Source organism: Camellia sinensis, chromosome 5 (assembly GCF_055761805.1).
Source record: "Camellia sinensis isolate YWXY chromosome 5, ASM5576180v1, whole genome shotgun sequence".
Classification (NCBI taxonomy): domain Eukaryota; kingdom Viridiplantae; phylum Streptophyta; class Magnoliopsida; order Ericales; family Theaceae; genus Camellia; species Camellia sinensis.
In genome coordinates, this window is record NC_138965.1 from 53,977,603 (window position 1) to 53,995,915 (window position 18,313).

An 18,313-nucleotide genomic window follows, 5' to 3' on the forward strand; every position below is an offset into this window, starting at 1 on the left:
TTTAACAAAATTAATTGAAAAATGAAATTTCTAATTGCTAAATGATAAAATTACCTGAATTATTAATTGAAATAAATTTTTGACATCATTAAAAATTGTTAAAAAATGAAATTTCTAACTGCTCGTCTATACAATGATAAAATTATCTGAATTATTAATTGAAATAAATTTTTGACATCATTAAAAACTGTTAATTGACTTGATATTTTATTAATAAAATGGGTTATTTGTTATGAAATTAGAAATTTCAAGAGACGATATGTAATTTTCAGAACTACAGGGGCAAATCGTATTTTAAACAAATCTCGAGGTGTGTATTTGTAATCTATCCCCAAAAAAAAAAAAAAAAAAAAAAAAAAAAAAAAAAAAAGAGAAAAAAGAGAGAGAGAGAGTTATAACCAAACGCATAACTAAAATAATGTCATAATTAACATTACAATAAGTTACAACTAATATAATAATAAATCATAATCAATAACCATAACAATCATAATTAAAAATACATATATGATACACATATTAAAAGGGGTTTACCATAAAATTTCCCGTCTTGTTACCATGACAAATAGTATGTACACACTTATTTAGCATCAATTAATGTTCTATAAAATTGTATTTAATATGATTGTTTATAATCATGTTATAAATAGGGTCCAGATTGGATAACAGTAGTTACTGTTTGCTCATTTTGAATTTCAATTTGATAATTTAAATTATTTATTTTTTAGAGTACATCAAGTAAATTATAGTTAAAAAATAACAAGTTGATCAGACATCGACAATACTTTTATCGAATTATATTTGTAGTTTTAAAAAAAAATGGTTTGTGTGATATTAAGTATAAAATTGAATACAAATATTAATTGATGAAAAAGTTAACGATATTTGCTTAATTTAATTTTTTTCTAGTTATATTTTACTCGACGTATCCTACAAATAAACGGTCTTGATAATTAAAGTAGGGCTTGGAATGGGCCCGATCGTGCCACCCTTCTTCAGTCTAGATGGCCTTCAATCCAAATCTAAATTGGAGGGTGTTGACCAAACCCGAAATAAATCTCCACGGGCACTGTTTCGATGGAATTGCTAACTACAAGCACAAATCCTTCAAAAACTAAGCGCTTGTAAATTTCTTCTAGTCTCCCCAGTTGCCAAGGGTGACACCGAACTGTTCATTTTATAACATATATATATCATTTATATAAAAATAATGTGTGACAAATATGATAAGTTGAATAGGTAATGATTAGCCAATCGACCTGATTTTATGTGTAGACAATATACAGGAAAAGCTCTACAAATTAACGATTGAGATTATCGAAATAAGGTCCGTGATGAACCCTATACGCCTAGACATCCAGTCCAAATCTTGGACTGGAGGAAAACTCAACCCTTATAAATATTGACAGATAAAGTTTTAATACAACTCATATGGAAAGCTATAAGCTCGAATAGTAAGGAATGAGCAATAGTTAAGTATTTCATTACTCTCCCTTAAAATTACCGTCCACGCTTAGGCATAATGGCCATTGAGGGTGGTGGTGGCGTGGAAAGGTGTTGGCCTACATAGGTCAGCATGGCTCAAATTCTGGGGGCGCAACTAACCATCCATTTATTTGGTTAAAATTAACTATCATGTACTCCACTCGTGACTCTATCTCCTGTGCTAGGGGTTAATGCATTCCCTCTTACCAAGGTGATTGATCTCTTCCTTTGAATTGAGGTAAATCTGGCCATATATACCGGAGCCTAGGGTTGTAATAATGTCACCAAAGAGCACCATTTTTTTCCAGTTAAAAATAAAATAAAAAATAAAAAAAATAAAGGCTTAGGCTTAATGATTAGTTGGTATATGTGGCGCTATTTGATAAAAAAAACTTCGAGCATCCTCATGATAAAAATTAAATAAATAAAATTTTAAATTAATGCAACATGATAAATAAATTAGTTTTCAATATTACTTAAGTACTCTTCATTATTTTTTAAAAAAAATTAAGCAATGGGATATTTAGTATTACAAATTTTAATTAGTGCTACAAAATAAATTCAATCGGTTGAGCAACCTCTCATTTAATTACTCATTTAATGGTCAATATTAGTTTACTAATTTTGTTAAGTAAGAAGATACAAAATTTTGTTAATGTATATATATATATATATATATTGGGAACATCGGAAAGATGTTAACGTATGTCTTCGGAACAATTTTTTTTTTTTTTTTTTTTTTTTTTTTTTTTTTTTTGACACTACACATCAATAGGGGGTTAGTTTGTTAGTCATTAGTAGGAGAAAAGGGCAACACATGGTAAAAAAGACTAGATATTGTTAATATGTGTGTCCGTAGAGCAAGTGTTAATAAATTTTAAAAAGACTACATTTTGCCTAAAATTACATGTAATAATGTACAATATTTTTGAACATTCTTAAATGATAAATGCTTGAGACATTTAATTTATTACTTTTAAAAATTACTTCTAATGATATATTTGATAAGTGTTAAATTTTAATTTGTCAAATATTTCATCATATAGGATCTAACCTTAATATCACATTATTAAAGATGATTTAGGGGTGATAAATTAAGAGATATGGAATTGTTGTTCTTAAATTTTAATGACATACGTTTATTAGACCCAATAATAAATTATTAAAAATATACTCTAGCAAATATTCTTGTGCAGTTATTGAGTCTTCTATAATACAAATTAAGGTCTCGTTTGGTAACATGCTATTTTAATAATTTTTTGATTTTTTAGCTAAAATATGAGATAAAAAAAAATTACTGTTTGGGATGACTTTTTGACTTTTTACAAAAAGATGTGTAAAAAGTAGAGAGAAAATAGAATCTTTGACTTTTTGATATAAGTTATTGACTTTTTGATTTTTTTAATAACTTTTTGGCTTTTAAACTAAAACAGTCACTTGCCAAACGAGGCCTAAATTTATATTAACAAGTACTTTTAGGGAAATAGTTATTCTCTTAGGCCCTATTTGTTTTCAGATGTAGAATGGAGGGGATTGATAGTGAGGGGATTAATAGTGAGAGGATTGATAGTGCGGGAATTAAGTAAAATTGTGTTTGTTTTGATGATAGTTGTTAGTGTGGAGATTGTTAAATTATTTTTATATAAAATAATAAAAAAAATAAAAAAATACAAAAACATTAAACATTAATGTTTTAAAAAAAATGCCCAACATGTAAAAAATTTTTAAAAAATAAAAATAAAATAAAATAATTTCAAAAAAATAAAATAAATAAAATAATGATTTTTACTTAACAAAAAATACAAAAAATTAAACATTAATGTTAAAAAAAAAATGCCCGACATGTAAAAAATAAAATAAAAAATAAATAAAAATAAAAAATTTCTAGTCCACCGGACTATTTTTCTAATACCAAGTCTTACAGGCCTATCATAATCTCCTCCACAAGGGGATTCGTAGTCCGGAGGAGATTACGAATCCCCTCTCCATCTCTCAAAACAAACATGATATTAGTGAGTTCTACCTCACTATGAATCCCAATTCCCTCCCTATAACTCAAAACAAACGGGGCCTTAAATAGTTGTACATTCATAAAACCAAATTAAGAATTTATAGACAAAACTTTAGGAATGAAATCATTTTTAAAGAACAAAATATTTTAATTATTAAAATGTCATTATTATTTTTTTAGGGACGAAATTAGATATTTTTAATAATCAATTATTATCCATTTGAAACTAAAATTTTTGTCTAAACTTTTTGGCATGAAATTTTGTTGTCTTTAAAAATGCAGTTTTAGCAACATTATTAAAATTATGAAGTTAAAAGATTATTTTGGAGTTTCATGATGATTGAGATTGGTCTCTACCTAGTATTTTTTGCAATCAATTTTTTTATTTTCTAAGATAAAAAATTGATCCATAAAAAATTGGTCACCTACTAATCAAAATTAAAAAATTATCCATGAATTAGTAGACTTATAGTATAATATTGGGATTGCTAGTCCACGGACTCACAATCCCGTGTTTAATTGTAAATTTTATTAATGGGATTACATATACGGCAGGCATTTAATATGAAAAATTAATGAATTTTTAATAATGAGAGAGGTTGGATCATAATTTTAACTACGAAGAAAAAAAATAAAATAAATACATAATAAATGGTTATCTCACTAATTTAATTGAATAACTAATCAAACACTAATTCATACTATTATTAATCTTTCCATCATTAATAGTGTTAATCAATCAAGACCTTATGGATTGTAGTGATTATTTATAATACTTACTTTTTAAAAGAATATAAAATTATTTCAATAACTCTAAGTTGACAAAATCCAAACAATAATAATAATAATAATAATAATAATAATAATAATAATAATAATAGATAAGAAGGTTTGATAACAGTTGGAGACGCAATCGCCATAGCTGGAGCATTGCGCATGTGCATGAGAGACGGCGACTTTGAGGAAGGTTTGAGATTAATTTACTTGATTCAATTGCACGCTTCCTTTCTGTTTTTTCTACTATCTTTTCATTTAATTTCATTTTCTTTATTACTATATCCCCATTTTCACGGGGTCTACAAATCATAATTAATATTAGGATAAATTATAAATACGTCTTTTGAGATTTGTTTGAAATACAAATTATTTTCTGTGATTTGAAAAATTACAAATATTCTCTTGGTAGAATTTTTTATTTAGCAGAATTAACTACGAAAATGAAATTCATAATTGTTCTCTTATAAAATAATAAAATTACCTAAATTATTAATTGAATCATATTTCTAATATTATTAAAAACTGTTAATTGATTTGATAATTTATTAATAAAATGGACGATTTATTATGAAATTAGAAGTCTCGGGAGGTAGAATGTAATTTTTAAAATCACAAAAATAATTCATATTTTAATCCAATCTCAAGGAACATAATTATAATTTATCTTAATATTAAGATGTTTCAAAGATCTCAACCTTCTAATATACATATTATTAGTGGGTACATATTATATATAGCTAATATAATGTATATTAGCTAGGTTGGACTGATTGATTACTAGGTGCAGTCCGATGCGTCTTTGCCACGTTGTTACAAAAAAAAAAAATTTGTCCCCTTATGCTGTGTTTGGTTGGAAAATTTTGGGAGAAATTTAGAAAATGAAAGAGAAAAGGTGTGTGAAACTATGTGAAATATAAGCCTGTTTTATTCACATTTCACCTACCTTTTCTATTTCCTCCTCAAATCTCCCAACCAAACACAGCATCAATGAATGACATTTCTTTAAAAAGTAAGTTCATATTCCTCAAATAGTTAATAGAAAACTCTATTAATATATAAAATTTATATAAAAAATTTTACAAGAATAATGTGATAATATTGTATGGAAATAAATTTCTTTACACATTAATAATGCGATAATATTGTATGGAAATAAATTTCTTTACACATTAATAATGTGTGACGAGGATTTTGTTTTAGACCTCTGAGGATGATTTGATCCTATGAGAGAGAAAAAAGTTGGACTGGCCGGCGACATTACGGAAACTAACCGGTGGTTTGATAATTAAATCAAAGAATATGAGAGAAATTTACAAAATAAATGACCTAGGTATTTTCCTCAGGTCTTGAGGCTCTCAAGGCACACTGTGTATGCTCAAAACTTCAAGAAAGGCCTCCATTTTTTAGGATTTTGGAAGAGTTGCGAATTTCAATCCATTTTAGCGGAGACTTGATATAAACAATATGCATCAATAGCCACCTCATTTATAATTTTGAAAACATTTTGAAAATATTATTTTAGGTAAAGCCGAAAATTATTTTAAAAACTCAAGTTTGTTTTGAAAAAATAATATACAAAGTCCATTGGAGTTCTAAGAGCATCGTTGTATTAGAAATGTCACCATTTTATCATTGAAAAACACTCCGGGATGCCGAAGTCATAGAACAAGTCAAAATGATCTACACCTTGATGCCGAAAGCAAAATTATTGCTATAAACTATAGGTCATGTATAAAGCGGTTAATACAATTAATTCTCCTATGCTGTGTTTGGTTAGGGAATTTAGGAAATGATTTGGAAAGGAAAATAGAAAATGAAGGTGAAATGTAAATAAAATATACACACATTTCATCTAATTTCACATACCTTTTACATTTTTCCTTTTCCTTTCCAAATCCTCTAACCAAATACAATATTAATAAATTTGTACCTGAAGTGGAGTTATTTGAAAAAACGAATATTTATACTAAAAAATTTCAAGCTAGAAAAGTTAATGGAAACAATTATCATGGCCTAAAAAATGAATTATTGGCAAATTTTCAAATAAAAAAAACTCAAAATTTAATTTAAAATTGGTGCATCTAATATAAACTAGACAAAAATCAAAAAGTGATTTTCTTATCGGATCTAGTTGTACAACTAATCTAGAAAGAACCAAAAACAAAGATAAAACTATAATAAAAGAATCTATTGTATAAGAAAGTACAAATTAAGATTTAATAAGATACAAAATAACAAATATCTCTATTACAAATAAATATTTATCAAAAAATTGATTGAAGAGCAACAAAGCCTAAAAATGGTTTCTTGGATGATCTATCTATTATTATAAAGGATTGATTTCATTTTACCCCCTCGTGATCAAAAAACCCTCAAATAGTTTTGGACTAAAACTTTACTACTAGTTTTTCATTCAAATTAACGGAAAATGTATCACACATACCATTTTTTAGAGTAGGCTGAAATTCTATTTCTACACACCTAATTACACTACAAGGAAATGCATGTTTGGCGACTACAATTGGCGACCAAACCAATTTTAGTCGCCAAAAACACCGCATTCATCGACTAAATATCGGCTTCGGTCGGCATTGAGTGAAACCTTTTAGCGACTAAAGTGTTTTCGTCGCCATATAGTATCATTGGCGACCAAATTTCCATTTAGTCGCTGTTGTTACCCGCTTAGGCTACCAATATTTCATTTTGTTGCCATATGGTTTAATTTGGCGACTAAAAATTTTTGTTGCCAAAAAAATGGTATTTTTGTGATTACTTTATGACGACCAAATATGGGTTAGTCGTTGTATATTCAGTATTGCCGACGAATTTTTTGTCGCCAAACATCAATTTTGGCGACAAATTGTTGTGTAGTCGCCAAATGTTCGAATTTTTTTTTAGAGGGAAAATAAATAATTTTCGCACCCAGTACATATATATTGCACACACAGTCTTTTGTTCTCTTTTGTCTCCCTCTCACACACCGACATCAACATACCAAACCCGTCCCTACCAAACCCGTCGCTCACCACCTGCGATCATCACCATCGCAGGCCACCGGCGCTCGGCACCAGCACCACTGCAAGTCGGCGATCATCACCATCGTAGGTATGTTTCTGTCGTCTCTCTCCCTCTCAGTCGATCTGGTTCTATCTGGTTGTCGATTAATTTTAGGGTTTGACATGTTTTTGTCGTTTCATTTTCCATTTATTTCGTACACAAATTTTTAGGCTTTTCCTGACTTCGTGAATGGGTGTGGTTGACATTGCGGATTGTCCATTTGGATTTTGGATTTGGATTATTTTTGTATCGTTTAAATGTGCCTCTGTTTTGGAGAAATGTTCCAAATCGGTTCCCAAATGTTCGAAATGTGCCTTTGTTTTTTGAACACACTTGTTGATTTTGGATGCTTTTCCTGATTTACTCTTATCGTTATAAATGTGCCTCTGTTTTTTGTATCGAAAATGTTCAAAATGTGCCTCTGTTTTTTGAACACACTTGTTGATTTTGGATGCTTTTCCTGATTTACTCTTATCATTATAAATGTGCCTCTGTTTTTTGTATCGAAAATGTTTCAAACGTTCCGATGGTGTGACTCAAATTCGAATTAAGTAAAAGAAATTGTTTTTTTTTAAAAATCACAAATCGGTTCGATTCAATCCTAATTCTTGACAGTTAGGTCCATGATTTTATAGTTATGATTTTTATTTGAAATTTAGTTCCATTTATGTAAATATATTTATAGAAATCGTAGTTCCAAATTGAAATGAATCCCATTTTCATAGTTTGGTTGAAAACTTTCAATATTTTCAAGATTCAGTTTGCTTCCAAATTTCATAAAACCATAGCTAATAATTCGATGTTAGTTTACTTCAAAACCAAACCAAATTCAACCTTGCTCTCCTCTAACTCGAATCGTAACCACCAAATCAGTTGAGAATAAGCCTGATGATCATAGTATGAGATCATCTATCCCAATTCCTATCCACCAAAACACTTCAGAATAAGCCCCTGACCACTTTATTCAAGAGACGAAAGACAAGTGATATACTTCAGCTCCGCATCTACATTGGGTTAGGTAGTTGTTGTTTGAAACACCTCAATTCAATATATATTTCTTGGACCTTAAAGAATTGCAAGTTTAAAATTATAAACTATCTGCATTCTCCTTTTAAAACAATTAGACACATCCACATTCGTTTGTTTTTGTAGTCTATACTCTTCATGACCCTTAGATTATTGTCTGACTTAAAACTCAGATATTTCAGTACTTCTCTCTACACATTTCAAGAAGAGTAAGACAAAGATAGTTCAAAAAATATAGAACTACCTTTGATGACCGCAACGGAGAAACATATACATTATGAACACATACCCCATCACGGCGTGTTGATGACCAATCAAGAAACACACTACAAAAAACTTGAGGTTTACACTGTCGTGCATTTCTATAGTTGAAAATAATTTCTTTAAAAGTCAACTTTAGTTCAGAAATATGTGGCCATCACATAAGAAATTAGGATTACAAAGTGTGATTACTCAATATCCTAATTTCTCTCACATTTTTGCACTGCAAACCTTTGGAACTCCATAGAAACAACAGACGATAATCTGGTCAATATGACGATTACAGAACATGGTCGTCCTTTCACTCATAATTTGTTGAAAACAGATGAAAAATAATCTCTCCAATCTCCCGAGATATCTGTACCCTTTCAACCATACCGTTGATTCTGGAAGCACCTAACTTCACAATCTAAGTTGCACAAGAAGTTGCACTATCTTACTATAGAATGGGAACAATAATAGAATGGCAATGGCCAATGTAAGGCACCAAACCATATTCTAACTACATTTCATTTGTCTAGGCCCTTAATAGGCTTGGGCCATCTCTAGTTCTTGAGTGCTCTTGTGATATTGTTTAATGTCAAAATTAGAGTGAAAAATGCTAAACTCTAGTTATTGAGATATTGTTTAATATCAAAATCAAAGTGAAAATGTTTTGAAAAAATGTGAGAAAGAGTTTTCAAAGTTAAAGACAAAGTGTTTCTGAGATTGATGAAATATGTTGTTTTTTCTCTTTTTGTAATTTTTTTGTGGCAATCTAAATTGAGAATATGAGTTATGCCATAATAAATAAACCCATTTTATAATGAGAAGAGAGTGACAGTGGCCATTGTTGGTGTTCCTATCTAAATGTATCAAGGGTTCAAGCCTTCTATTAGCAAGATACACCTCAAATGTACTTGACATTAGTGCATTATTGTTTCTTTAAAGAAAAATCTTGATGGTTCAGATTAAAGTTGTGTACATTTGGTTTGTCTGAAAGGGATAAAAGGTTACATTTTACAAGCTTCTAGAGAAAAGGAGCCACAGATTTGAAAAAGCTAAAGTGAGCAGAAAATTTGAAAAAGATTAATGATTTCTTATGATCATCCATGAGACCGATCTGTTATTACTATTTTCTTCACTTCAAAAAGCAATGCTAATCGAGCCCCTAAACTTACTTAAGCTCTCTTCCATTACAGAGTATTTTTCCAATTCCCTGTCGATTCCCAGGTTCATTTTCGCTTGATGTGTACTGTTCCAAGAATGGACAAGAGTTGGATGATGATAACAGATAGGCTAAAAAGCAAAGAGTATGTACAAGGTGTTCAGTCATTTTTGGAGTTCGCTACAAAGAATTTAGGGCCGCAGAATGAAATCCGTTGTCCTTGTGTTGATTGCTTGAACGGCACGAAATTACCTCGACATGTTGTACGGTTGCACTTGCTTCGAAGAGGAATCGCATGTTCTTATCGCACTTGGGTCCACCACGGGGAACGTGTCCCCCTATTTCGTGGTCATCCTACTATGCGAAACGATGATACTCAAACCGACCGAGCTGGAATGACAACCAATCACGAAAATGTGGATGAACTTCCAACCATGTTACAAGAGATTTACATGAGTGGTCTCATGGATGATCACATCGACGGAGAACGTACTAGTTCGGAGAGGCACAATTTGTTTAAGTTCATGAAGTTGTTCGATGATGCTCAACGTCAAGTATATCCAGAGTGTGAAAAGTTTTCCATCTTGTCCTTTGTAATTAAGATGCTTCACGTGAAGGTGTACAATAAATGGAGCAACAAATCTTTCGATATGGTTATGCAAGTTTTCAAAGACATTCTCCCAAAGTGTCATGAAAATGTTCCATGGACCCTTTATGAAGCGAAAAAGTTCTTACGTGAGTTGGGTTTGGGATATGAGCCCATTCATGCATGCAAGAATGATTGTACTTTATTTTGGAAGGACAACGCCACATTGGAGAATTGCTCTACACGTACGGAGTCTAGATACAAGTTGAACGACAAGACGGGTAAAAAAATTCCACAGAAAATACTGAGGTACTTTCCTTTGACACCGAGGTTGAAGAGATTTTACATGTCGAAAAAAACAGCTGCAGATATGAGATGGCACAAAGATAAGCGTGTGGATGATGGAGTATTGCGACATCCAGCTGATGGTGAGGCATGGAAGGACTTTGATAGGTTGCATCCTACGTTCTCTGCGGATCCTCGGAATGTACGGCTAGGGCTTGCGACGGATGGTTTCAATCCATTCGGACATATGAGTACCTCGTACAGCATGTCGCCCGTAGTCTTAATGCCTTACAATCTACCCCCATGGAAGTGTATGAAAGATCCATTTCTCATGATGTCATTGCTTATTCCCGGACGATCCGCACCTGGAAGGGACATCGATGTTTACTTGCAACCATTAGTAGAAGAGTTAACTAACCTGTGGGAGCATGGTGTGGAAACATATGATGCCTCTACCGGCCAAATATTTACAATGCATGCAGCAGTCATGTGGACCATCAATGATTTCCCTGCATATGGTTCGTTGTCTGGTTGGAGTACAAAAGGTTACTTGGCCTGCCCTAATTGTAACGTGGATGCATCATCTCAGCGTTTGCGCAATAAGATAGGGTTTATGGGTGCTCAGCGGTACTTACCTGAGAACCATAATTGGCGTAGAAGTAAGCTATTCAACGGTGACATTGAGAATCGGTCCAAACTTGTCGAGTTATCGGGAGAACAAATACTGGAGCAAGTTAATTTGGGCACGTACAGGCCATATGGAAAGCATCCAACCAACCAAAAAAGACAATGGACTGAAAATCCAACTCCGAACTGGACAAAAAGAAGCATTCTTTTTGACCTACCCTATTGGAAAACACTTAAGCTTCGACATAACCTTGATGTCATGCACATAGAGAAGAATATATGTGACAATCTGCTTGGGACACTATTGAGCATTGATAGCAAGAACAAGGACACCGACAAAGCACGTTTGGATCTAGAGGACATGCGAATACGAAAGGACTTACACTTGATAAGGCATGCGAATGGCTCTTTCCTAAAGCCTCAGGCATCGTACACATTGTCCCCGGCAGAACGAATAGGGTTTTCTAATTTCTTGAAATCAATTAAGTTTCCTGATGGCTATGCGGCAAATGTATCCAATTGTGTCACCGCGAATGGTTGTAAGTTAGTTGGCCTCAAGAGTCATGACTGTCATGTCCTTCTACAACGACTTCTTCCCACTGGGATGCAAGGATACCTTCCTATCGAGATTGGGACCACATTGTTTGAGTTTGGAACTTTTTTTAAACAGTTGTGCTCGAAGACATTGAGGGTGACTGATTTGGAGAAATTGCAAGAACAAATCGTACTTATACTTTGTAAGCTTGAAAAGATTTTTCCTCCAGCTTTTTTTGATGTGATGGTCCACTTGGCAATTCATTTGCCTTACGAGGCTAGGCTTGGAGGGCCTGTCCAATATCGATGGATGTATCCTATTGAGAGGTATAACAACGAGTCAGGAATTTTTTCTTGTAATTATAGTTCAATATGAACATACTGACGATCACGCCGATGTTTACGTGTAGGATGCTTGGACTTCTTAAAGGATTTGTGGGCAATAAAGCTCGTCCAGAAGGATCCATTGCGGAGGCCTACATATCCAAAGAGTGTACGATGTTTTGTTCAATGTATTTGCATGGAGTTGAAACAGTGTTTAACCGGGAAGAAAGGAACTATGATGGGGGTGCCAATGGCCCGGGGTTGGCGATCTTCACTCAAAATCTTCATCCTTTTGGTCAACTCCCCAGGGCAGTTGATGTGTCCGTAGCTGACCGCGAATTGGCTCATTGGTTTGTCCTACACAATAGTTTGGAAGTAGATGAATATCTAGAGTATGCTTCTTCATCATATATGCAACATACATTTCCTACATGGTTTTTATTTTTTAAAGTCTTCATTATTCCAATTACTTATGACGTACTTCGTATTAACTAGGGAACACAAGCTCGTGTTGCAACAAAAATATGGAAGTTCATGCAACATTGCAACGCGACAATGCAAAGAATTTCCTAAATGGTTCAAAGCTCGCGTAAGATTATGTACTGTGTTACTGTAAAGTGTGGAGCTAACGTTGAATTATTCTAACTTTGAATTGACATGACATACTTTCTTCTGTAGATGAACTAGTTGCGAAATGAAAACTCACCCGAAGCAACCGATGAGATGTGGGCATTAGCCAATGGACCTAATGCCTTAGTCAATACATATTCGGGATGCATTTGTAATGGCGTCCGATTCCATACTATCGACCGTGATAACCGTCATAAATGTCAAAATAGTGGGTTGGTAGTGGAAGGCGACCACCAAGGCCAATTGATCAAGTTCTACGGCTACCTTTGTAAAGTGTGGGAACTAACATATTTGTTTGGACACCGGGTTGTTTTGTTCCAATGTGAATGGTATAACACCGGTAGTACTCGAACTTTGCGTGTCGAACCACATGTGACAACTGTTGATGTAAGAAGTCGATGGTATAAAGATGACTCCTTTGTATTCCCAGGCCAAGTTCAACAAGTTTTCTACGTTCCTGATACGAAGTTAGGGCCGAATTGGCGAGTCGTAGAAAAGTTTCAACATCGACGAATTTGGGATGTGCCAGAGTTGGATGTGCCAGAATTTGATGAAGTGTTGCAAGATGATGAAAATAGTACTGTTGTACCAACTGAGCCTATTGATGATGTTGTTGTTTTACGTCGGGATGACATTGAACCGCAAATTATTTCAATGGAAGTTTCTCAGTCCAATAAACGTGTACGACCGGAGGGTGTTATGGACAATGATTTCATCTGCGATGACGACGATGACCTAACAATCTCGGGTGATGACGAAGAACATGAGATGGAAAGTGATTTTGATGTAGATACGGACCTAGAATTTTAACTCCGTTTGTTTCTTTGTTTGGCTTGTTTTGTTGATGTCATGAGGGCAATTAAGAATATTGAAGAAATTGTAATTTGAATTTCATGCCTACTCTTGAATTTCATGTAATTTGAACCTTCTAATTTTTATTTCCTCTACACTTTGTATGAACTGTTAGAGCAAGATGAGAATCAAATTCATACTCAGTTCAGTTTTTACAGTCGGACACCTGTGCTGTTTGGCTGCTTTTCCCACAATCTGTGCTGATTTGCACATCTGCTCTGTTTCTGTTTGCTGAGTTTGACAGTTCGCCACTGTTTTTGTCCACTTTGGCTGCTTCATGCTTCACTGATATGCTTAGGTGCTAGGTCCCTTATATAGAATGTAAGTTCTTTATATTGTTACTACATACTAGCCATAATGGAAATTATGAACCATATACTATCTCAATGGTAAATCACAAGTTATATTGAATCATGTGTTCTTAAGACTAATTGCTTCATGCTTGTTTAATCTGTGATAATTGCGTTTGCAGGGTTACAAACTTCCATTTCTTTTAAGTTGCCCACCAAGTACTAAATGTGTTTTTGCAAACATCACATTTGTTCCCATCTATGAATTTTCTAATGAAATGGTTTAAGTGTGAGGATCTACTGACATCATATGCAAATAGTGAGAGAGTGGTTTTCCCTTAGATATTAGTATAATAATAATTATTGTTATTACTATTATGTAAAATTCTGTGTGGTGCTCTAGTCAACAAGCCTTCAAAGGATAGCTCAGGAAACCAGAACTGTACATAAAGCTGAAAATGCAGCCTTCATGTCAAGAACCAGTGGTCTGTGAATGGTGCTGCATAATTATGTGTGGTGCTCTAATACAGTTCAGAACATCACATGCACATAAACTCTCACGGCTGCAGCTATCACTCTCAGTTGGGAAGGTCCAGAGTTGTCGTCCAGTCCAGCAATTGCTCAGTATGGGTGTCTGAAAGTCAGTCATGTCGTCGTCTTCATGTTGCAGCCGTTTGTCGAGTTACTTACTCTTGCCTTATCACGATCTGTGTGTCAAGTTGTATTAACTGCGATGGTATTTCTGTGGTCTTTATGGATCCCCTATTCAGCTGCATTATTGTGTCTGCCAGCTTTGTCTGGCAAGATTTTTATGGTAGGTTATGGTTACATTTAGATAGGATTTTGTTCTATGTTCAAATATGCATTTGACCTATGCTTTAAGTTGTGGAAGGTCCTACTGCAGCCCTCTGTTTATTTTGAGTAGTAGTCTCTGCTCTAGTATCTCTAGCAGCAGATGCTTCTCTCCAGGATGATAATTAGATTTATGTGTCCCAAAATTGCGCGGGGCTGCAGTCACAACTTAATATAAATTTCAAGGCTAATGACTGAGAATTTGTGCTAGGTGTAGGCCACCGCCAAGTCTGAACCAGGTAAACAGGAGGGGAATCGAACCCTTATTGGTAGCGTGGGAGCATACCCACTTTTGCTTTGATTTTAGTTGAACTCTCCATGTTTGAGGATTTGCTATGGTGGCTGGGAAAGTGATTACTTGAGCCAAAGAAGGGCTCCCACTGCACCTTAGGGTGCTGGGTTCTCCACAAATTCGAAGCAGATTGAATAGAGAAGCACCCATCAGAGAATGCCAGCCAAATAGCTTTATCCTCCATATTAGTTGGGTTACCCTGAACATTAGCCTTAATGTCATCTAATTCCCAGGTCTGGCACACAGGCCATCTCCATCTCCCATCATCTATAATGGAAGCAACCTTAGCCTAAGCTAGAGAGCCTACATCATAAATAACTCTATCTGCAAATCTTTCCTTCAAAGGACCAAGAGGATGCCAATTATGAAGACAAAGAAAAGTGTTCTGCCCATTACCCACTTTAAACCAATATGCTGGATGAGATCATTTGTAAGGGGAGTATGTTGCTCATGTTTGTTCTTGCTTTTGTTCGTATTTGACATGATCACAAACCATTAAAAAAACTAGGAAGACAACACTCTATGAATGCTGCTGGAGCAGATTCAGGCTCAATGAAAGGTGTATGACCTGATTTTGGGGTGTATTGTGATTGTATAGTTGCATGTTTTGGGATGTGATTTATGGAATGTTGTATTTATGTGTTTCTTTAGAATGAAGTTACATAATTTATAAAGAAGATTTGTTTCTTTACTTGGGCTGCTGATATATAAACTGGAATTTTTTTTTTTTTTCGTTCTTCCTTATTATGTCTCAGTTTGTTAGTTACCATTCCTCGTATCTGACGAGTTCCATTTCTTCCAATGCAGGGAAGTTTCCTACCCTTGTCACACATCAAGAACCTGTCAAGTCTAAAGTTAATGAGACTAAAGCGACAGTCAAATTCCAACTGAAGAAGGTTCTCTGCATGGGAGTTGCTGTTTTCCAACTGTGCAATTGAGTGTTAATTTTCTGGTTTCATTGTTGAAGAAGAACTGGCAAAAATGTGAGTTTAGTCTCTTTACAAAAGTAAAAGAAGTAAGTTGCCATGAATTCATGATTAATTTTACTCAACTGTTACTAGGGGCTGTGTAGCAAATCTGGCACTGCCGTTACTAAGTTGCCATGAATTCATGATTTGTGCATGCCATTTGATGTATATCCTATAGGGTAAACACTGTTGAGTGTATAATGTTCTTCCCCTCTAGGTGGCTCACTTTTGTGTTACTATAAATTTTTCTTATCAGAAAATAATAGTCAAAAGCTCTGAAACATTATGGCTGAACAGCAAATTGTTCCTGTTTATTGGAAGCTTCAGGTAGTGATGCTGTGAAGTTGGTTGGGCAAACAAATGGAGTTCTCAACCATATGTATCACGTCGTATGGTCAGTGTCCATAACAAGTGTGAAGTTTTGGGAAGGTGCTACTCTTGGAATTAAAAACAAGGAGAACCTTGCAATCCCAAGTGTTAGAAATGTTGTAAGTTGCCCTACACTAAATGTTTTGTTTAACCTGTAACAATAAAAGAGCATACATTCCATTGCATAAATTTCATTCTGTATTTTTGGGGAATGAAGAGTAGAATGTGATGACACCTGTGCCTTCCATTTGATTTTCTTTTCTTATTTTTGCAAGATGTAAACCATCATAATTCGTAAATATTATATTCTCCATGAATTTGATTTCATTCCATCATGCAGGCATCTTTTCTGTTTACGGTGGTAAGGACAACAGGCTTTTTCGGTGTTCTTGCCGGGCAGCTTCCTCGGGTAACTTGACATAATATCCTTTCTCTCCGATTGAGTTGATATTATTTTGTTCCTTGAGATTTCCACTGATATGAAATTATAAGATAGTAAAAAATATATATTTATTAACTTATGTAATTGATTAGTTAATAAAATTATTTTTAAACAATAAGCAAATATACAAAAAAAAAAGTTACATGTATAGCTATGGGAACCTAATAAAAATAATTACAAATCTATTTTTAAAAATTTCAGAATAAAAAAAAAATTAATTTTAATTTAATAAATGGGTTTGGGTAGGAAGGACATTGCTAGATTAATTGATATGGGAATGTTCATTATTGGCTATATTATATTAGAACTTTATGTAAATAGGAAACTATTAATAATAAATCATATATATAGTATTTCATATTTTAAAAATACCACGTCATATGGGTATCACATGTTTAAGGGTAAACACTACTTTTGAGACCATATCAATGATTTGAAGGTATAAAATACATCTTAAACAAAGGAGAAATTGTTGTGCTGATAATTTTTGTAATGCCAGCAGGGAGTCATGATTCGCAAATTTAGTAATGTGTATCACCATCATGTTCTCTTAGTTTACCATTGCTTAACGAGCATTTTATTATTGAGTAGACAGTGTTGTGTCATTATTGCAGCAATTACACTACTAATTTATGCGATGTTTATTACTCATGTACGTTTGTTACGTAATGTAGGTACAATGGTTCCGGGAGTCAAGACAGGCCGACGGAAGAGAGCAACAAGTGACAATGTACTATCAACATCTGAAGCATGTCCACAGGAGAGTGGCACCCCGATGATGTTGTTTGATGAGACGCAACCACCAGATGATACACAAACTGTGGTGGAGGAGACGCAGCCAGGTGGAGTGGGTAAGAGCATACTATTTAGTTGTTTAAAAAAATTTTGGTTTTTTTTTTTGGGGGGGGGGGGTGCATAAGTCATCAAGTAAGGCAATGAAAACCCCATAAAGGCAAATAAAAACAAAGGAAAAAAAAACTAAACATTAATATACACATAACAAGGACACTTACACAAGAAATAAAATATTAGGTACACAACCTTCCAAGTTGGTAGCAACAGTAGGCATAACAATTTACGAAGACTTTATGCATAATTTACCAAGACTTTATCCAAGTTGTCGCATAATTTTCCAAGATTGTATGCAGCCAAACAGTAGCTGGCAGCAACAGTAGTCATAATTTACGTCCGATTTTATGCAGGCAAACAGTAGCTGGCAGCAACAGTAGGCAGCAAAAAAAGTGACAGGACTTTACATGCAGCATTTCCTTTTTGTACTCCATTAGCAATGTTTGATAATGATGACTACGTTCCCCTTTTGTACTAGGGCAAACGAGGTCAACTCGTGTTCGAGGACCTACATTAGGCAAAGGCGTGCAGAAAAAAATTGCTAGGAAAAAGGGGGAGAAATTACATGTCTACGTCAATCGGGTGTTGAACGCAATCACAGGAGGGAATGCAACCCCAGCGACGAATGAGTTGGGCCTTCAAATTAGAC

General features: G+C 33.9%; 1 protein-coding gene across 1 annotated transcript; it reads left to right on the plus strand.

Annotated features, from left to right (window-relative positions):
- The first annotated feature begins 9,862 nt into the window (after positions 1–9,862).
- LOC145791408 (uncharacterized) lies at positions 9,863–12,807 on the plus strand. The gene is made up of 5 exons (XM_082871764.1): positions 9,863–10,417; positions 10,565–12,123; positions 12,207–12,512; positions 12,616–12,709; positions 12,799–12,807. Exons 1-5 carry the CDS (start codon positions 9,863–9,865, stop codon positions 12,805–12,807), a joined length of 2,523 nt encoding a protein of 840 aa, XP_082727890.1.
- Positions 12,808–18,313: the final 5,506 nt, after the last annotated feature.